This window comes from Scatophagus argus, chromosome 13 (assembly GCF_020382885.2).
Source record: "Scatophagus argus isolate fScaArg1 chromosome 13, fScaArg1.pri, whole genome shotgun sequence".
Lineage (NCBI taxonomy): Eukaryota > Metazoa > Chordata > Actinopteri > Scatophagidae > Scatophagus > Scatophagus argus.
The window spans coordinates 15614284-15630536 of NC_058505.1; the positions used below are offsets into that span (position 1 = coordinate 15614284).

The following is a 16253-nucleotide window of genomic DNA, read 5'->3' on the forward strand; positions in this document are numbered from 1 at the left end:
AAAGTCCTAAAAATAAGCAATATAATCCTATGATAGAATTCAATGTAGGGCTGTTGTTTTAGGCTGCATTACTTTTAGCTAAGAGAAGATGGTAGATTGCTATTGTATCCGTACTGTAGGTGTATATAATATCAAGAAACCGTTGCTGCTTTACAAAGTCAGCCATGCTCTGTGCATAGTTAGTTAAACAATACAGTTGTTTTTGGTTAAAACAAACAAACAAAAAAGACGCTAAATGCTAATACTACAACCAAGTTCCCTTCAGCTGAAAAGGCGCTGTTGTCATGACAACACAGAAACTTTGACATGTCGTCTCTTTTAACAGACCCGTTGTTTGAAATATCTGGAAGGGCTCCTCCGCCCAGTAAGAATTTTTATTATTTTGCTGTAACCAAGTCAGATGTGAGTATTGATATTATTTATATGAACTATCGTCACTTGCGGTTTTTTGCTACCTAATACGCCGGGCGCTCCGGACGTAACCTCTCCCAGCGTCAACTTTAACGCTAGCAGACTAGCTAAATTTGCTCGAACCGTTGCTAACGAGCCATTTAACGCCATTCCCCGTTCAGTTAGTTACTTAGATATGTTGTCTCCCTGTTCTTACCCTTATACTTAACAAAACCAATTCAGCATTGCTTTGTATATACAAAACAATAAAAAGTAAAGCGAAAGATGTGTTCAGAAAGAAACGCTGGCACTATAAGCTGGCACAACATATAACGCAAAATTGAAATGTCCTAAGCTAGTTAATCAGCTGGTTAATCACGAAGAATGCATCCATAAAGAAAGCTGTGTTTGCATTTATTTGTTAATATATTTGAAACATCCTCTCAATTGTTGTTCCCAGGTAATATGGAGATGGTGGATAATATCCATTAGGACTGTAGACAGAAATTCCAAGCCTGGGCAGTTGAGGGAGTCTCACCAGGACTTCTTGGATGACACTGAGCTACAGAGTGAGGACTTCATATATTAGACTATGTCTAGAAATGGACACCTCAAACGAATCTTAACATTTTAATTTCCCATCTGTTCAATTTTCCATTTGCTTTCATATCCCCTTTCCTTTTCAGGAAGGAAGATTCAATAAAAAGGTTTTACATGCCACTTACAAGTATAACGTTTAAAAGGCCTTTTGCAGGGAAGATGGGGATATTAGCACATCTGAAATTAATGCACCTTTTAAAAAACGAACAAACAAACAAGCAGTTATTTACACCTGTGCTTTTTTTGCTATGACATGCTAGAATGTCTACTGTGTAAAAGGTCTATTACTATGATCTGTAAATTGCATGTGTGCCTCGCCATTAGTCTAAGTTAAAGGTAACTAACACAAGGACCAGTCACTCCAGTCAATTGTTAACTGTTGATGGTGCTTCTGTGGTATTTTTGTGCCAGTAAGTATCAGGGAGTTCACAGGTATTTTTAAAATAATAATTACTGCACCTATGAATAGGAGGCTTTAATCATTAAGGCTTTAATTTGTGTTGATATTATATATAGCATAATCTTTAGTATGCACTGTCTGCAGTAGACCAGTACAGAAATTCTGTTTATTATACAACGCTTTATGTGTTTATCACTTATATTCAGACTGAATATTGTATGCAAGAGTAAATTGAATGCTTGAATACGGATGACAGCTAAAGTAATGGGTTTCTTCCCAGGTGAGGTCAGTATGGTTTTTGGTCGCCAGATCTTGCAGTACACCAAGGCTTTGTGCCAAGGCCATTATGATTATCTGGAGCGCCTATCTGACTCCTTGCTTATGCAGATAATAAATTACCTACAGCTAGAGGATGTGGGTCAGCTTGGAAGAACGTCACACAGGTTCAGGAAGGTGAGCTGCAGAGACACACAAAGAGAAATGCTACCAAAAATAAACTGAAACCTGAAAAAGGAAATCATTTGAGGTTTTACCATTCTATATTTTGTCTTCCATACATCTCTCATGTCAATGCATCATTCTAAATAATAAGTTATTAAAATTAGAGTAATAGTCTATTCTTACAGTTTCAAAATAAGTTGTCATATCATTAATTATATCAATGCAACAGAACCAGCTATTACATTTATTGTAATATTCCTTATACTTTTCGTTTTTGATTCTCAGCTGTGCAGTTCAGAGGAGTTTTGGGAGCAGGCAGTGCGGCAGCGGTGCAACACAGTTTCAGCTGAGGTGGCGTCTCTGGCACTTGTGGTGGGCTGGCGCAACATCTTCTTCACAAGCAAACTGCAACTGCAGAAGTTGATCAGCCGGAGAAGGCTGAACACAGAGGAGCAACGGGAAGAACATGTTTCTGATCCAGATAGAAAGGCAGAAAAACTTCCGAATGAGAACTCAGATTCAGACCAGTTCTGAGGGGGAATCTTGCCTAGCCTGGCATTATCCTCATTCTAAGCTTCTGTCAAATGCTACGTAAGTCCTTGTGTTTCAGCATTACTGTTATATTGCTATGTCATTTATGCACATTCCTCATACTAAAATGAGTTGTGAAGAAGATTAATTTGTCAAAGGTAAACTTTTTATTTTTACAGTTTGTTTTATATGATTGTCACTCCTCTACAGGATATTTGGGGACATTTTGTTAAAGTTGCCATTGTGCCATGACTTTTCTGACTGTTTTTTTTTTTTAGTTACAATAGTAACAAAAACAAACAAAAAACTAAAGGATATGTAGTAAAGTGGTAGTAAATAATAACTGTTCAATCCTAAGATGCAAGTTGTGTTATACAATATTGTAAGTTGAAGCCTGAATATATAGTATGCACTTCTGCTTTCAGTGTCTTGTCATTAATGTACTATATTAACTTCAGTTAGTACCACTCCAGGATGAGACTCATCTTTTTTTTAAGGGGACAAAAATATGTTAAGTCATGTTAAAGTATTTGTTTTGATACTTATTCTTTTGCAACTAGTCAAGGTTTTGTGTGCCTCAACCACTGAAGTTCAGGCTTTAACATATTTTTTATTGCTCTCAATATAGTGAATATTTAACAATCACGGCAGAACTCATATGTAAAACGGCTTATTTATCTGCAGTGCCGTGTTGATAAATACTAGTATAAACTTAATTCAAATATTCAAGTGGTGATCATAGTGAGGAAACAACAACCTTAGCAACTAATTCAAAAATTGGATATATTTAGAAAGTAATTGATTGCTGTATCCTTTTGTTTTCGTAAATATTCCAATGAATGAATATCAGTTTGACCAAGTAGGTATACATACTGTAAACTCTCCAAATACATGTAAACTGGGAACTTGGATATACTTGGATTTTCCTTCCACATTTGTGTTATCATAGATGAATGGTACAATTGTAAGGTTAGTTTTTAAAAAAACTGTCAATAATAATGAAAATAATTCATTATAATTATTAATCAAATATAAAATCGAAGAAAATCTGAACCAGAAAATTTGCTGTGTGAAACAAACAAACAAAAAAAACAAAACGAAAAAACACTGAGCTGTCATTTCTATTTGCAGGTATCACTGTTTGTTTGACAAGTGGGTCAGTTACAGTTACATCATGATCCTGATTCCTTTAACGCACAGATAATGTCTGTTAGTTTTGATAGGATTATGAGTGCAGTGCACACAGAAAAAACAGTCCCCTAGGGGGCAGAAGCTGCTAGTCCTAATGGTCCATTTTGTGCTCAGCTCATATTGACAAAATCATTAGTGTCTTTCTCTGTCTTCCTGTTTGTCTTGCTTTGCTTTGTGTTGGTCTTCTCCTGGTGCTGACATGTTGAATGGGATTGGCTGAAAGCAAACTCTCACAAAGACTAACAGTGCAGTGTTTTTTTCCTGACATGCTAGAAAAGCACTGATTAAAGATTCAAACAAAACTAGACAGTGACAGTCTTCCCAGGTATATCCCAGAATTATCTGGATAACTGCGCTTGTAACCAAAACATAAATGGTTTTAGGCAGAACACTGGGCTTGAAACAGTTAGAGCAAGGATTAGCCAGCTTTGAGTAAGAGCCACCTGTGCTACTATCCGGCACTGTATCCTTTTAAAGAGACATTTCACCACTAATTGTGATCACCATGGTGGATCAGTGATTTCAGAAGTCATCTTCCACTTCCTCTAGCTACAACCAAGTTTGCAAACCTCAAACTGTTTCAAACTATTTCAATCACTGACTTTTCTGGACTGTCAGTACCTTACTCGTACTCTTACCCTTACTCATTCTGGAGTCTCTGATGCCAAAAGGACGTGGACAACATCCTTATTCAGCTGGGCAGCTTTCCTCAGCCACTTCTTGGATTGCAGACAAGCTCCATTGTTATCACAGACTGTGGACAGTGTAAATTTTGAACAACATCCCATCTGGCTCCACAACAAGTCTTCAACATTATGTTTGAGGTTTCCATTCCTATCAAACCATCACTACATGTTTGTATCCTACTGTTTTATATAGGCACCATACCGGTGATCTGATTCAACTCACCTGACCTCCCTTACTCTAATGCTCATGAGTGCAAATAGCCAGCCACAGTTAGGTAACCTTTTCATCTGTATCTCCACACTTAGCTGCTGCTTCACCCCCATACAACTCCAGAAAAGAGGAGGCACCATCCCTAACCTCAAATTCCTCTGAAGCCAAAAGACCTGGGATGGCCCTGAAGCTTTACACCCGATAGCTACTGTACACCTTTCCACGTGGTTAGATGACGAGGTAGAGGTCCCATATTAAGTTTTTTTGCCTGTGTCCATCCCAGTTGTGAGAGTCTCTTGTTTACAGGGCGAGGGCTGTCAGTTCCACTTTCAGGCCACTTTTACACAGCATAATCATTTATACATTTAAATAGCTTGGCAAGGTTTTTGTCAGTTTTATTTTCATATCTGTGGAAAAATGTATCTCTGCTGCAATAGTGGAAGACTTTGCTTTCCAACTATTTATCTTTTCATTCAGTTGTCTTCTGTCTATGGTCACTTATTGGTCATTTATTTTCTTTCTGTATCTCATTGTAAAAACAGAAGAAGAAAGAACGGTAGTAGATACTGCAAGCAAACACTTCCTAAGAGATTCCTTTCTATTGCATTCCCAGCTTCTCTAATTCCCACTGTGTTCCATCCACTTGTTTGAAAGCCTGAGAGAACATAAGAGGATGGAGCCAGACCACGTAAAGACCACGAAACAGACCATGTGGGAGATAGGATGAGAATGCTCTGCAAATCTTAACCTTTACTCCATCCTCAGGCCAGGGTTAATCCTAACAAGGTTAAAGGAACAGGTTACACAAAGATCAAACATCTAAATCAGAAAAGATCAAACATCTGAAACAGTAGAGATGAATAGCCATAGAAATGTTTCCTATGCATGCACATGCTTTTCACCAAACCTCTTTATCTTCCTCAACACCACTATATCTCATATCATTATATCTGGTTATTTTTTAAGTCAGTTTGTTTAAGGCTGGTGCCATACCCATTTTTTGAATGAAAGCATTAATTTGTGATGGACCCTCAGTGACTTACTTGGCTCAGCAGGGATTCATTGTAGAGTTAATGGGAAACAAATAGAGTGACGTGTGAGCTCTCAGCTTAACCTCTTGCTGCCTTCCCTGACCCAGTTAAATATGCAACCTATGGTCTCTTTTCATCCACTCAGGAGGCTTAAGTGCTTTAGATGGCAACAGTTCTTTTTCTTTACGCAATTTTAACATCATACGTTATAGTTTGCTGAAATAATAAGCACCGCTTATACTTCATTCATTCCTTGATTAATTGGTCACTGGGACAAACTGAACTACTAGTTCTTCCATTTGGTTGACTTCCTGGATTTTTGTAACTCAACAGAGTCTGAAGCACTCTGAGGACAAGTAAAGCCCTTGATCTTGCGCAGGGTACTGGCAGCTTGAGACCATTTGAGAAAGGATTAGCTAATATTATCTGGGGTTTATCTTGCTGAATTAGGCTACATCACCATAGCTGTAGTTTAGGGTTACTGCCAAAAGCAACAAAGGAAGGAACAAGCCAATTCATCACATTACATGTGTAAAAACTAAGACCATCTGTCCATCTAGACTTGTACAGTATATGTTTATGCAGTTTTATACCAGAATTGTAATAAGATACACAACCAATGACATGACTAAACACAATTATTACTCATATTTTATTATTTAATTATTACTTATATTTTCCAATTATTTGGTCTGTTCAAATTTTCAAGTTTATAAGTTTACATCAAGAACAATTTAGAGTTCCACAGTTTGGCTCCACTCACTGAAATAGACATTGCTTTGATGTAGTACATACATAGTGAGTTCAAATAAATCAACACGTCTGTGATTTAGCGCTCAAGTAGCAAATAAAGACTTTTTAAAGATTCTTCAAGACATAAATGCATTACTTTTTAACATCAAAACATGCAGCAAAGATCTCGTCGATATTAGTTTAGATAGCTCTAAAACACATCTGTTGAACAACAACTCGGTGTAGAATTATTCTTTTCAGAGATGCATAAAATGGTTTTTGGACTACACTGTAAATTTGACCTAACTAATTAAAACAGGAAATGTATTCTTTGTTCATGCAAGATATAGTGATAATTGTCAGATTGTTAAGTAGATTTTTGAAATGGTCAAAAATTGAAAGTGTCTTGTTGTTTTTGCTGCATGTTCTGCTTCCTTTTGTTTTCTTTCACTGTGTCTCACCTTTAAAGGCACAGTCAACTGAACCCAGTGGACCAGTGTTAGAGACTACTGAACACCATTTGCCAATATAGAGGGCTACAAAGCCTATTAGCACAGAGCCCGCTTATGATTCCCTTTCTGTGCACGGCATCCTTGAATAGACCACACAAAGATCCTTAAGCCAAAATCCCTCCCTGGTATTTAATTCTAAATGAGTAATTACTGGGTGTGTCAGTGTGTCTTAGGTTTGCAGGTAGGCTGGGTGAAGGAGCTCATTTGCACGCTGGCTTTGGAGTGAATTGCACTCTCAGATAGACACACACACACTTTGAAAGACGCTGCATCCCTGAGGAGCCACTGAAGAACCCCTTTCACTTAGTGGGGACAGACCACATACAGCCGCCAAGATGGTTGACATGGGGGGACTGGATAACCTGGTGGCCAACACGGCCTACCTAAAAGCTCAGGGGGGTGATGACAAGGAGATGAAAAAGCGCCGTCGCAGCTTGTCTCTCCCCAAACCTGAGCAATGTTCTGCAGTACGAGCCTCCATTGACAAGGACTTTACATCAATTTGTGAAAGGCAACCTGTAGGCAAAAGGTTTTTTCGTGAGTTCCTGGCAACTAAGCCTGAGTTTAAGCTTGCTGCTGATTTCCTGGATGAGCTGTACGACTGGGACCTGGCTGAAGGTGCAACTAAAGACAAGGCACGCCAAAACATCATCAACAAGTACTGCAAGGCTGACTCCAAGAACTTCCTCTCATTTCTTTCTGGGGAGGCTGCTGAAAAATGCAAGTCTGTGACAGATGCTAACTTTGAGGAGGTGATGAAAAACAAAGTCCAGGAAGGTGTAAGAGAATATCTAAAAAACAAACCCTTCACAGAATACCAGTCAAATCCACTCTTTGATAAATTCCTTCAGTGGAAAGAATATGAGAAACAGCCCATCAGTGATAAATACTTCTATGAATTCAGAACTCTGGGCAAAGGAGGCTTCGGAGAGGTAAGCATGCAATCACATTTACACATGATTTTGTAAGTCTGTTGAAATATGTGTTATGGTAAATGATCTTTTAAGTCTATGTAATATGGCCTCAATATTATTTGGAATTGTAATGATGATGTTACAGCAGTAGTATTATAAAGCATTGTTGACTGTCATTCCATTCTTAGGAAAACTTGAAGCATAAGAAAGGATATTCTAAGACAAGGGATCATACCTTACATAATCACGGGACTTACCTTGTCTCAAGGTGACCACGAAGTCTTGTGGCATACCTCTTGAATTTTAGAAACAAATACAAAGCCAAGAGAAGTAGTAATCTTGCTTTGATAGAACCAGCGAAGTGCCGTGATCGTTCATACACTACTGTCTTATTGATATCAAGCTCTCTTTTTCAATACAGACCTAAGGATAACAGTAGATCATGTAAATCAGCAACTAGAAATATAAAATTCTTCAGCAGAGGACTGTTTCATGGCATAGACAGGTTGCTATGCAAGCATAATGAATGAGCAGTAATTACAGGTACAGAAAATAATAAGAAAATGAGTTATTTTGAGTGAAATACATTGTCATGGTCATCACTTAAAAGGTTTGAGATTGATGAGCGATGTCTGTGGAAAATCAAAGGCAAATTGTTTGGCTGTATGTAATTGTATGGCTTTTGCAAAACGAAAGCATAGTTTTTGCATTCAAGTCTTTAAAATGACACCTATTCTTTCTCCCTCACTGAAAAGTTTAGATTTCATGAATATGCAGATATTTTTTTATTTCACGAGTTTAACTGCTGCTTCGTGATAAAGTCCATTCTTGGTGTGTGTACTTCACATTTCCACATCACATTTGTGTATGTTAAATATTTGACCAAGATAGGCTTCCAATTTATGGTGTCACAAATCATCTGTGTAAGCTCTGCTTTTCAAAATCAGATTTTCAGGGAGTACAGAGAAATTTTTCACTTTAAGCAATGAATAGGGAAACAGGCTCACAGCGTCAGAATTTGCACATACATCACTGTAAACAGTGCAGCTCAAACATTCAACTGTAGGAACAAGATGAAAAAAAAAACATTTTTTGAATGGATATGTGATATTGGACAATCATTTTGCAGTGTAGTGCAGTAGACATACTTGATCCTCAGTCTTTGGAGCAGGAATGATAACAAAAGTAAATGCTTAGTTAAAGATGTGAGTGAGACAGGTGGTAAACGGGATGCCGTGACACAACTGGCAAGAGTTAAGCTACACTGACTTGAACCAATTTTCTTTCTTGCATTCAGTGCTAGTGGTGATTCAGTGTCAGGTTTAGTTGTTAAATGAGAAAAGGTGAACAAATCCCCTCATCTGGTTTAAGAGTGGGATTATCTGTAATTATATTCATAGTCAAATCATGAATGGCATGATTATTTAAAGGCAGATTTAGTTGGTTTGATATCATTTTGTACCTTTTCTCATTTTTTATGGTTTTCCTAAAGGGAACTTTTTTCCAGCGGACAAATAGTAGTAAGATTTCAGTGTAGCACAATGGTTCCCGTGCTTCCTAGAGGTCTGACTGTCAGACTGTTATGATCAATGTTAGGGAAGTGCATTCTAATGAAACTGAAAGTGAAGTATGTGGTCCCTTTAAACAAATGATCTCTTTCTCCAGGTATGCGCTGTTCAGGTGAAGAACACAGGCCAGATGTATGCCTGCAAGAAGTTGTGTAAAAAGCGACTGAAGAAGAAGGGTGGTGAAAAGATGGCCCTGTTGGAGAAGAAGATCTTGGAGAAGGTTAACAGCCTGTTTCTGGTCAACTTGGCATATGCTTATGACACCAAGACCCACCTGTGCCTTGTCATGACCCTGATGAATGGAGGAGACCTCAAGTACCACATTTACAACATAGGCTATGATGGCAAGGGTGTGGACAAAGGAATTGAGATGAAGCGCATCATCCACTACACAGCACAGATCACCACCGGCATTCTGCATCTGCACGAGATGGATATCGTATATCGTGACATGAAGCCAGAGAACGTGTTGCTGGATAGCCAAGGCCAGTGCCGACTTTCAGATTTGGGTCTGGCCATAGAGATTGTTCCAGGGAAGACCGTCAACCAGATGGTGAGTTGACACAAACACAACAGTGATAGTCTGGTTGAAGTGACAAATGCCATTCTCTTTTCAACACAAGAAAACAATGAAATACAAAAAAGTGCACTAATTACACTTAGCTGAACTCTCAAAGCCATTAGGATGCTGCTAACATTAGAGGACATGAAAACATTTTACATCATGTTGAAAGATATCTATCCTAAAGGGTAATTTCATCTAATATTCAAAGTCTTTGAAGTTGCACACAGCAAAGAGCAGATAAGACTCCTCCCATGATTCTGTTATGTGTTGCCCAATTTTTAAAACAACAAGATTCTGAGTCTTCATCTACAAAGTTTAATATCACACACACGCAAACAGAAAATTAATACAAAGAGCCTGAGAGCACAGGCTTCTAATGATACCTCATCTACACTATGTTGGTGCTCACTTAACCAAAGACAGGAGTCAAGCTAAAAACTGGACTCAAGCTCTTGATCTGTCTTGGTGAGTTTTTTACTTTAAATCCGGACAGGGATTACTGGATTGCTTTAAGATCTGTGCAATGAAGAGTCTCAGAATCCATTATATAACTCTTTTGATCCTTTAGCAGCCAGATTATAGCCTGTCCATTTATAGGCCACCATTTGTGTAGGGGCAGTGTTGGAGACCTTGGAGGTCCAGTGCTTGTTAAAGCAGGAGTCAATAAATGCAGGCAGGTTTCCCTCAGCACCTTAGTTGAAGAGATTTAGTTATTTCTGTAGAGCTACTTTGAGAGAGTTGCTTCAGCCCTTTAAAAAGCCTGTAGCCTGTAAGAGTAGTACAGATAGCACGTCATCAGTGGTGTTGGCTGCACTGGGGTGTTCTTACATCCAGCAGAGGCTCACTCAACAATGGTATGTAGAAGAAAAGGTTATCGGTATATGAACATGGTCACCCAGATCAAGCTGACAAGTTGCTGACAAAATGTATTACACAGATGTGACGTGACAACGAGCTCATAAAATTATTGATAGGACAATATTACAACATTATATTTTCTTTCCATTTTGTCAAGACCTACACTGTATCACATCTCACCTGCGCTAACCTATGGATCACCTGAAAAAGGATAAAGAATTTTGCAAGACTTTTCCTTTCAGGCTCTCTTCTGTACTTGCTTGCAGTAGCAAAGAGTAAGCTCTCCCTTCTTTGAAAGTCCAGTAAGCTCATTATCCAGTACTCTGATGCTCCTCAGCCAGCCGAAATGACTGGGCTAACCTCCTACAGACAAGGCTGGCTTTGGTCCCCTAATCCTCTTAGTGGGCATTACACAAGTCTGTCCCTGATTAGATTGACAGATCCAGGTAAAAACGCTGAATATGTTTAGACATGTTAGTATTCAGACAAGGTGACTTCAACCAGGATGAAAAATGTCTGATCGTTTTCTTGCATGACCTAAGATCACATTCATTTCGTAACTGTATCATCATACATCAAAACATTTTGCACGCAAATGGTCAGTTTAGTATACTTCCCTTCATTAATCAGCCAGGCACATCTCTGGCCAAGTCTTATCACACTTGTTCATGTAAAGGAAAAAGGAATTCATTGAGGTCATGCTAAATGCCTTTGAGGCATGCATATGTATATTAAAGTGACTATGAAAGGACAGTGGGATCTCCTAAACAAGATTTTTGCAACAGTTTTTCTTGAGGACCTTGTTGCAGTAGCAAATAATAAATTGTTTGCTTTATGCCCGTTTGCAGTACACATACATTGATTATACATTAGGTGCATGGCTATGTGTGGTCTGGATATTACGCATTTATGCTGGGTGCTATAGGTTCCAGAAATGGCTGGTCATTATATAAGAGGCTGGACATCTCTGTTAGTGAGTAGACATACATGACTCTTGACAGGTAGTAGGCTTAGCATTAGGATTAAGCTCCTGGCTGCAGGTGGGTTAGAGTTAGGTGAAGTCATAGAGGGAGGTGGGGCAGAGGAGTCAGGGGAGAGTAAGCATCAAAGTTGCAGAAAGACAACATACCAGTGTATAGACCAATGTAAAGCTTTTAGTTACCCAAGCAACTGACCTATGCAACACAATGTCACTTTTCAAACACTGTTATGAAGGTTATATGTTCCAGTTCTGAAGTTGTTCTTTATACCAGTATGTCCTGCCATGAAACCATCTTTGTGTCATCACATCTGTGTTTGTCCTGGGACTGTATTCATTACTTCCATCTACAGAACTGAATTCCAAAGGAGAAATGATCTCAAAGGTTCTAAACATATAAGCTTCTCCTCTCTCTCCTCCAGGCTGGTACTGGAGCATACATGGCCCCTGAGCTGCTTAACAAAACTCCATACAGAACATCAGTGGACTGGTGGGCCCTGGGTTGCAGTATCTATGAGATGGTGGCTGGCTACACACCTTTCAAAGGCCCTGAGAGCAAGAAGGAGAAGGTGGAGAAGGAAGAGGTACAGCGTCGTATTCTCAACGAGGAACCCAAGTGGGAGCACAAATGCTTTGATGCTGTCACCAAGGACATCATCCAGCAGTTCCTCAAGAAGAAAATAGAAGAACGTCTGGGCATGAAGTAAGAGGTTCTCTTTCATTTTAAAGCTGTAAGCAAGTGACTTGCCGTGAAGTGGCTGCACACAATGGTGTAGCAAATTACACATGATATCAGTTCATACATATAGTTTGTAATTGAAAAGGTCAGTTTTCTAGATACAGTATGTTGGTGCAGTAAGCTGACTGGAGCTGGAACTGGAGTAACAAGCTTGTGCAGAATGAACTGGCTGAGTAAGGTTAACACCAAGCTAATACCCTCGCCTTAAATGTAAATGTTACATTAACCCTTGCAGCCACTTTCGCCTTTTTTCATTAAATGTGACACTGTTTTGAAACACTGAATGCAGGGTATATCTTTGCCTTCTCATTAGGAACAACATGGAGGATCCCAGGAAACATGCGTGGTTCAAGTCCATCAATTTCCCCCGTTTGGAGGCTGGGCTGGTGGATCCTCCTTGGACGCCCAAACCCAACGTTGTCTATGCCAAGGACACCGGCGACATCGCAGAATTCTCCGAGATCAAGGGCATCGAATTTGACGCCAAGGATGAAAAATTCTTCAAGGAATTTAGCACAGGTGCTGTGCCCATTCAGTGGCAGCAGGAGATGATTGAAACTGGACTGTTTGACGAGCTCAATGATCCCAACAGGAAAGAGGGTGGAGGAGATCCCGATGATGAAAAGAAGTCTGGCACATGTATATTGCTGTGAGAAGCCACGTGTTTGATATCACACACCAGTATTAACGCTCAATAATTTGTTTGTCTAAGTCAGATGCATATTAACACTGATTTAAAAGATGGATCGTATTTTTATGAAAGAGCCAAGCACAAGCATCCATGTTGAGAAAGATGTATCATCCCTGTCCTGTAAGGGTGCTCATGATTTAGTGATTTACAGCTTTTGAGGCAAGGTTCAGTAAAATATGGAGGATGTGATGATGTATTTGAGCTTTATCTCTCTGGTTTACAGCTTCTTTTGCAAACATTTGGACCGACATTTGGTATTTAATGATGAGACTTTCAACCATATTAAACATAAATGACTGCTAAGAGTAATTTTTACAACCTTTTTATTAAAGATACCAGTGTTAGATTAGTAGGGTAAAGACCTCTGTGCCAGAAGCACTATACTATTTTATGAAAATAAGAAGAAAAAAAAAGAAAATGTCTAAAACTGTCTCAAACTGTCTCAGTATGTGCTTGGAGAATTTCCTACTGAAGCAATGCATCACACTTAACAATAAGCTTTAATCCAGTTGGAGCAAATTTATTCTAGACCTTGAAACTGTTCACTTGGAGTATCTTCTAGTGCACTGTGTAAAAGTTACAGCACTTCATAACACTTCCCCACCATCTTATGATGCCAACATATGTCACACTGTCTCTACAATGAAGAGAACTTTTTAAAGAGCACATCTGGCATAGATAATTGTAGTGTTTAATATTGTATGCTGTGATCCTTAAACCTGATAATTAAGGCTGATCACTGCATTTACACATTTTAGTTTTATATAAGCTATAAAGGTCATTTGTTGCTAATGTTTTATTGTATATAAAGAAATCTATATCTATGCACAGAGAGAAAGGCGAATATGGAAGTATTTTAAAATTAGTATTTATTTGAAAGAAAATGAAGAAACTAAACACCTTTTGTCTGAGTCCCTCTACTGTTGGTGCTATGAGGCTCAACTTAGTGAGAATGAAGACTCTGTAGCCCTGGGATGCTGGGAGAGAGACAAGTACACAAATGGCAGCTAATTGCTGCACACGAAGGAGGAAAATTTAGAGGAATTGGGCAATAAATTCCTGTACCAGGAATGTGCAGGTTGCCCTGTCAACGGCCCCGAAACACTGATACTTCAGGGCTCTTTTCTTAGTTTGAGATAAGTGTGAGTAACTCAAAGATAGGCCTTTATTAGTCCCACACTGGGGAAATTTACCACTAATCAGACCCTGAAAAAGACTCCACTATTGTGGTCCTTAAGTTAAGTATAGAGACTTGGGCTAGTTCAAAAGAAAATCCTTGTTGTTCTTGTTTACTTGTCTCAGGGTAGTTATTTCCAGATGCTGGGCAGGGTTGAGTTTTTACAGTTAAGGTTAATATGATCTAAGTATATATGAGACATGTAATTGTAAATATAACATAAGAGGAATTGCTACTATAGAAATATCAGATATAGAGCAGAAATTTCCTTGAATCTTGAATGATCTGAATCAATTAAAGTCTATGTCTTTTAAACTGTGTGTTTGTTCTGTGATTATGAATATTCATGCTTTTGTCTCAATGCATTCGTCGTCTTGAAGCTTAAAAAGGCACAGCTACAACCAGCGTCAGAGGATGTCTCAAATTGTGCCATGTTACGCATGTTCTCTGGGCTATATATAACCACAGAGAAAGTGCTGCTGAGGACTCTGGAGTAAAACCTAAAAATATCAACAACATTAATCCCTGACAGGATGCTGACTACAGCCAGGCTGTGCTCCAGCCTGCTGCAAATTGGCAAGTTCAACTCTTAGCTGATAAGGCGATAACCAGTGTTATCCTTGCGCCTTCTTTGCTTAAATCAGCTTCAAATCCCCTCAGGTTTCAACTTTCAATGTTACTGCTAAGTGACGAGTCAGAAGAAAGCAGCTACAGTGCTCATCTGAAAAATTTTAAGTTTGACATTTTGAGACAAGGTGCTATATGAATGAAACTGAAAGACAAATCGAAAAATCAGCCAAATGCCTGAGTGTTGGAAAAAAAAATGAGCATAGCATTGTTTTCTTTCAGTTCTAATAGTTCCAGTATTTACAGAATTTCCAAATTTTATTTTCTTTGGCCACAAGTAAAGACAAGGGAAATTATCTGTTTGATTTTTCTTTTGTTTGTTTGTTTTTATGTCCCCAGCAGCACTTGTTTACAACATTCTAACTCAAAGACGGTGAGAGTTTAGGAGACACTAAGGTGGATTCGTACTGCAGCTAAACCCAGAGAGATTATCTCACATAGCAGGACCTTAGTACAGGCTGCTGTTGACAGTGAAGGACAGAGCAGCTGCTGCCTCAGGGCCCTGTGGGAGCTGGAAGGATGAAGGTTGTGTGAAATTAGAGCAGACAGGTGTGATCAGGCTTCTTTTAACACTGACCTGGCGTATTCTGACCTCTACAGCCAATGCGGTCTCTGTGGACACAGCGGCAGGTTCAGCCACTCACATAATAATTAGGCAGTAGTGTATGCTGCATTAATCATCAAAATAGTTAGAATTATAACTTGACTTGCATGCAAAGGACAGTATACTTGGGTCCATGCACATGACACAACTAGGCTTCCATAACCATTAAGGGATAAAGCTTTAAAAGTTGGTTTAAAATAATTAGAAATTAGCTCATAAGGGTATAATTCCCTCTTATTCAGTATGATAGTGAAGTTTATTGGACATGGCCTTAGGAATGGGGGCAAAAAGGTAAAAAAAAAATAAATCTCAGCACCTACTTGCTCAGATCATTTCACAGTGGCACCCATCTAATGTTGTAGAAATTATTGGAGTGCTTAATTATGAAGATTTATTGACATAGATTTCTGTAGTAAGAAAAAACACAAGATGAAGAAATAGGAAATGCAAGATGCCTTGCTGACCTCTTCAGTTTCTCTGCAAATGTCCAGCCACACCTGCAGCACCATGTGTGAGCCTCACACTCACTCCCTCGTGTGGCTGCAGGTTTATACTACAATGACAAAGAGGATGTGATAGTGTGTTAAGTGATTTGAAGGCCGGGACCAGTTTCATCCATTCTGCTTGGTCTCTCTCCACTGTCAAGTTATAAAGCACACACACACACAAACATGTCAAATTCAAGTTCAAGTGCATTATGCAATTCAAATTTTGCACTCATAACACTGACTTTCCTCAAGAAGAGAAATCATCAGTGAGCCAGGGCTGAAGACCAAAAGCTGGCAGCAATTACTCAAATGCTAACA

The 16253-nt window shown here is 38.9% G+C and overlaps 2 protein-coding genes across 3 annotated transcripts; both read left to right on the top strand.

Moving 5' to 3' along the window:
- Window positions 1–248: 248 nt before the first annotated feature.
- On the top strand, window positions 249–2781 carry fbxo36b (F-box protein 36b). Of its 2 annotated transcripts, none has more exons than XM_046409626.1 (4): window positions 249–402; window positions 851–964; window positions 1778–1843; window positions 2117–2781. In XM_046409626.1, exons 1-4 carry the CDS (start codon window positions 307–309, stop codon window positions 2363–2365), a joined length of 525 nt encoding a protein of 174 aa, XP_046265582.1. In that variant the 5' UTR covers window positions 249–306; the 3' UTR covers window positions 2366–2781. The 2 variants fall into 2 exon arrangements, with proteins under 2 accessions (XP_046265582.1, XP_046265581.1); XM_046409625.1 differs by having other exon boundaries at window positions 851–959; window positions 1671–1843.
- Window positions 2782–6699: 3918 nt separating this feature from the next.
- grk7a (G protein-coupled receptor kinase 7a) lies at window positions 6700–14482 on the top strand. The gene is made up of 4 exons (XM_046408728.1): window positions 6700–7657; window positions 9305–9760; window positions 12032–12312; window positions 12662–14482. The coding sequence occupies exons 1-4, from the start codon at window positions 7061–7063 to the stop codon at window positions 12999–13001; spliced, it is 1674 nt and encodes a 557-aa protein (XP_046264684.1). The 5' UTR covers window positions 6700–7060; the 3' UTR covers window positions 13002–14482.
- Window positions 14483–16253: the final 1771 nt, after the last annotated feature.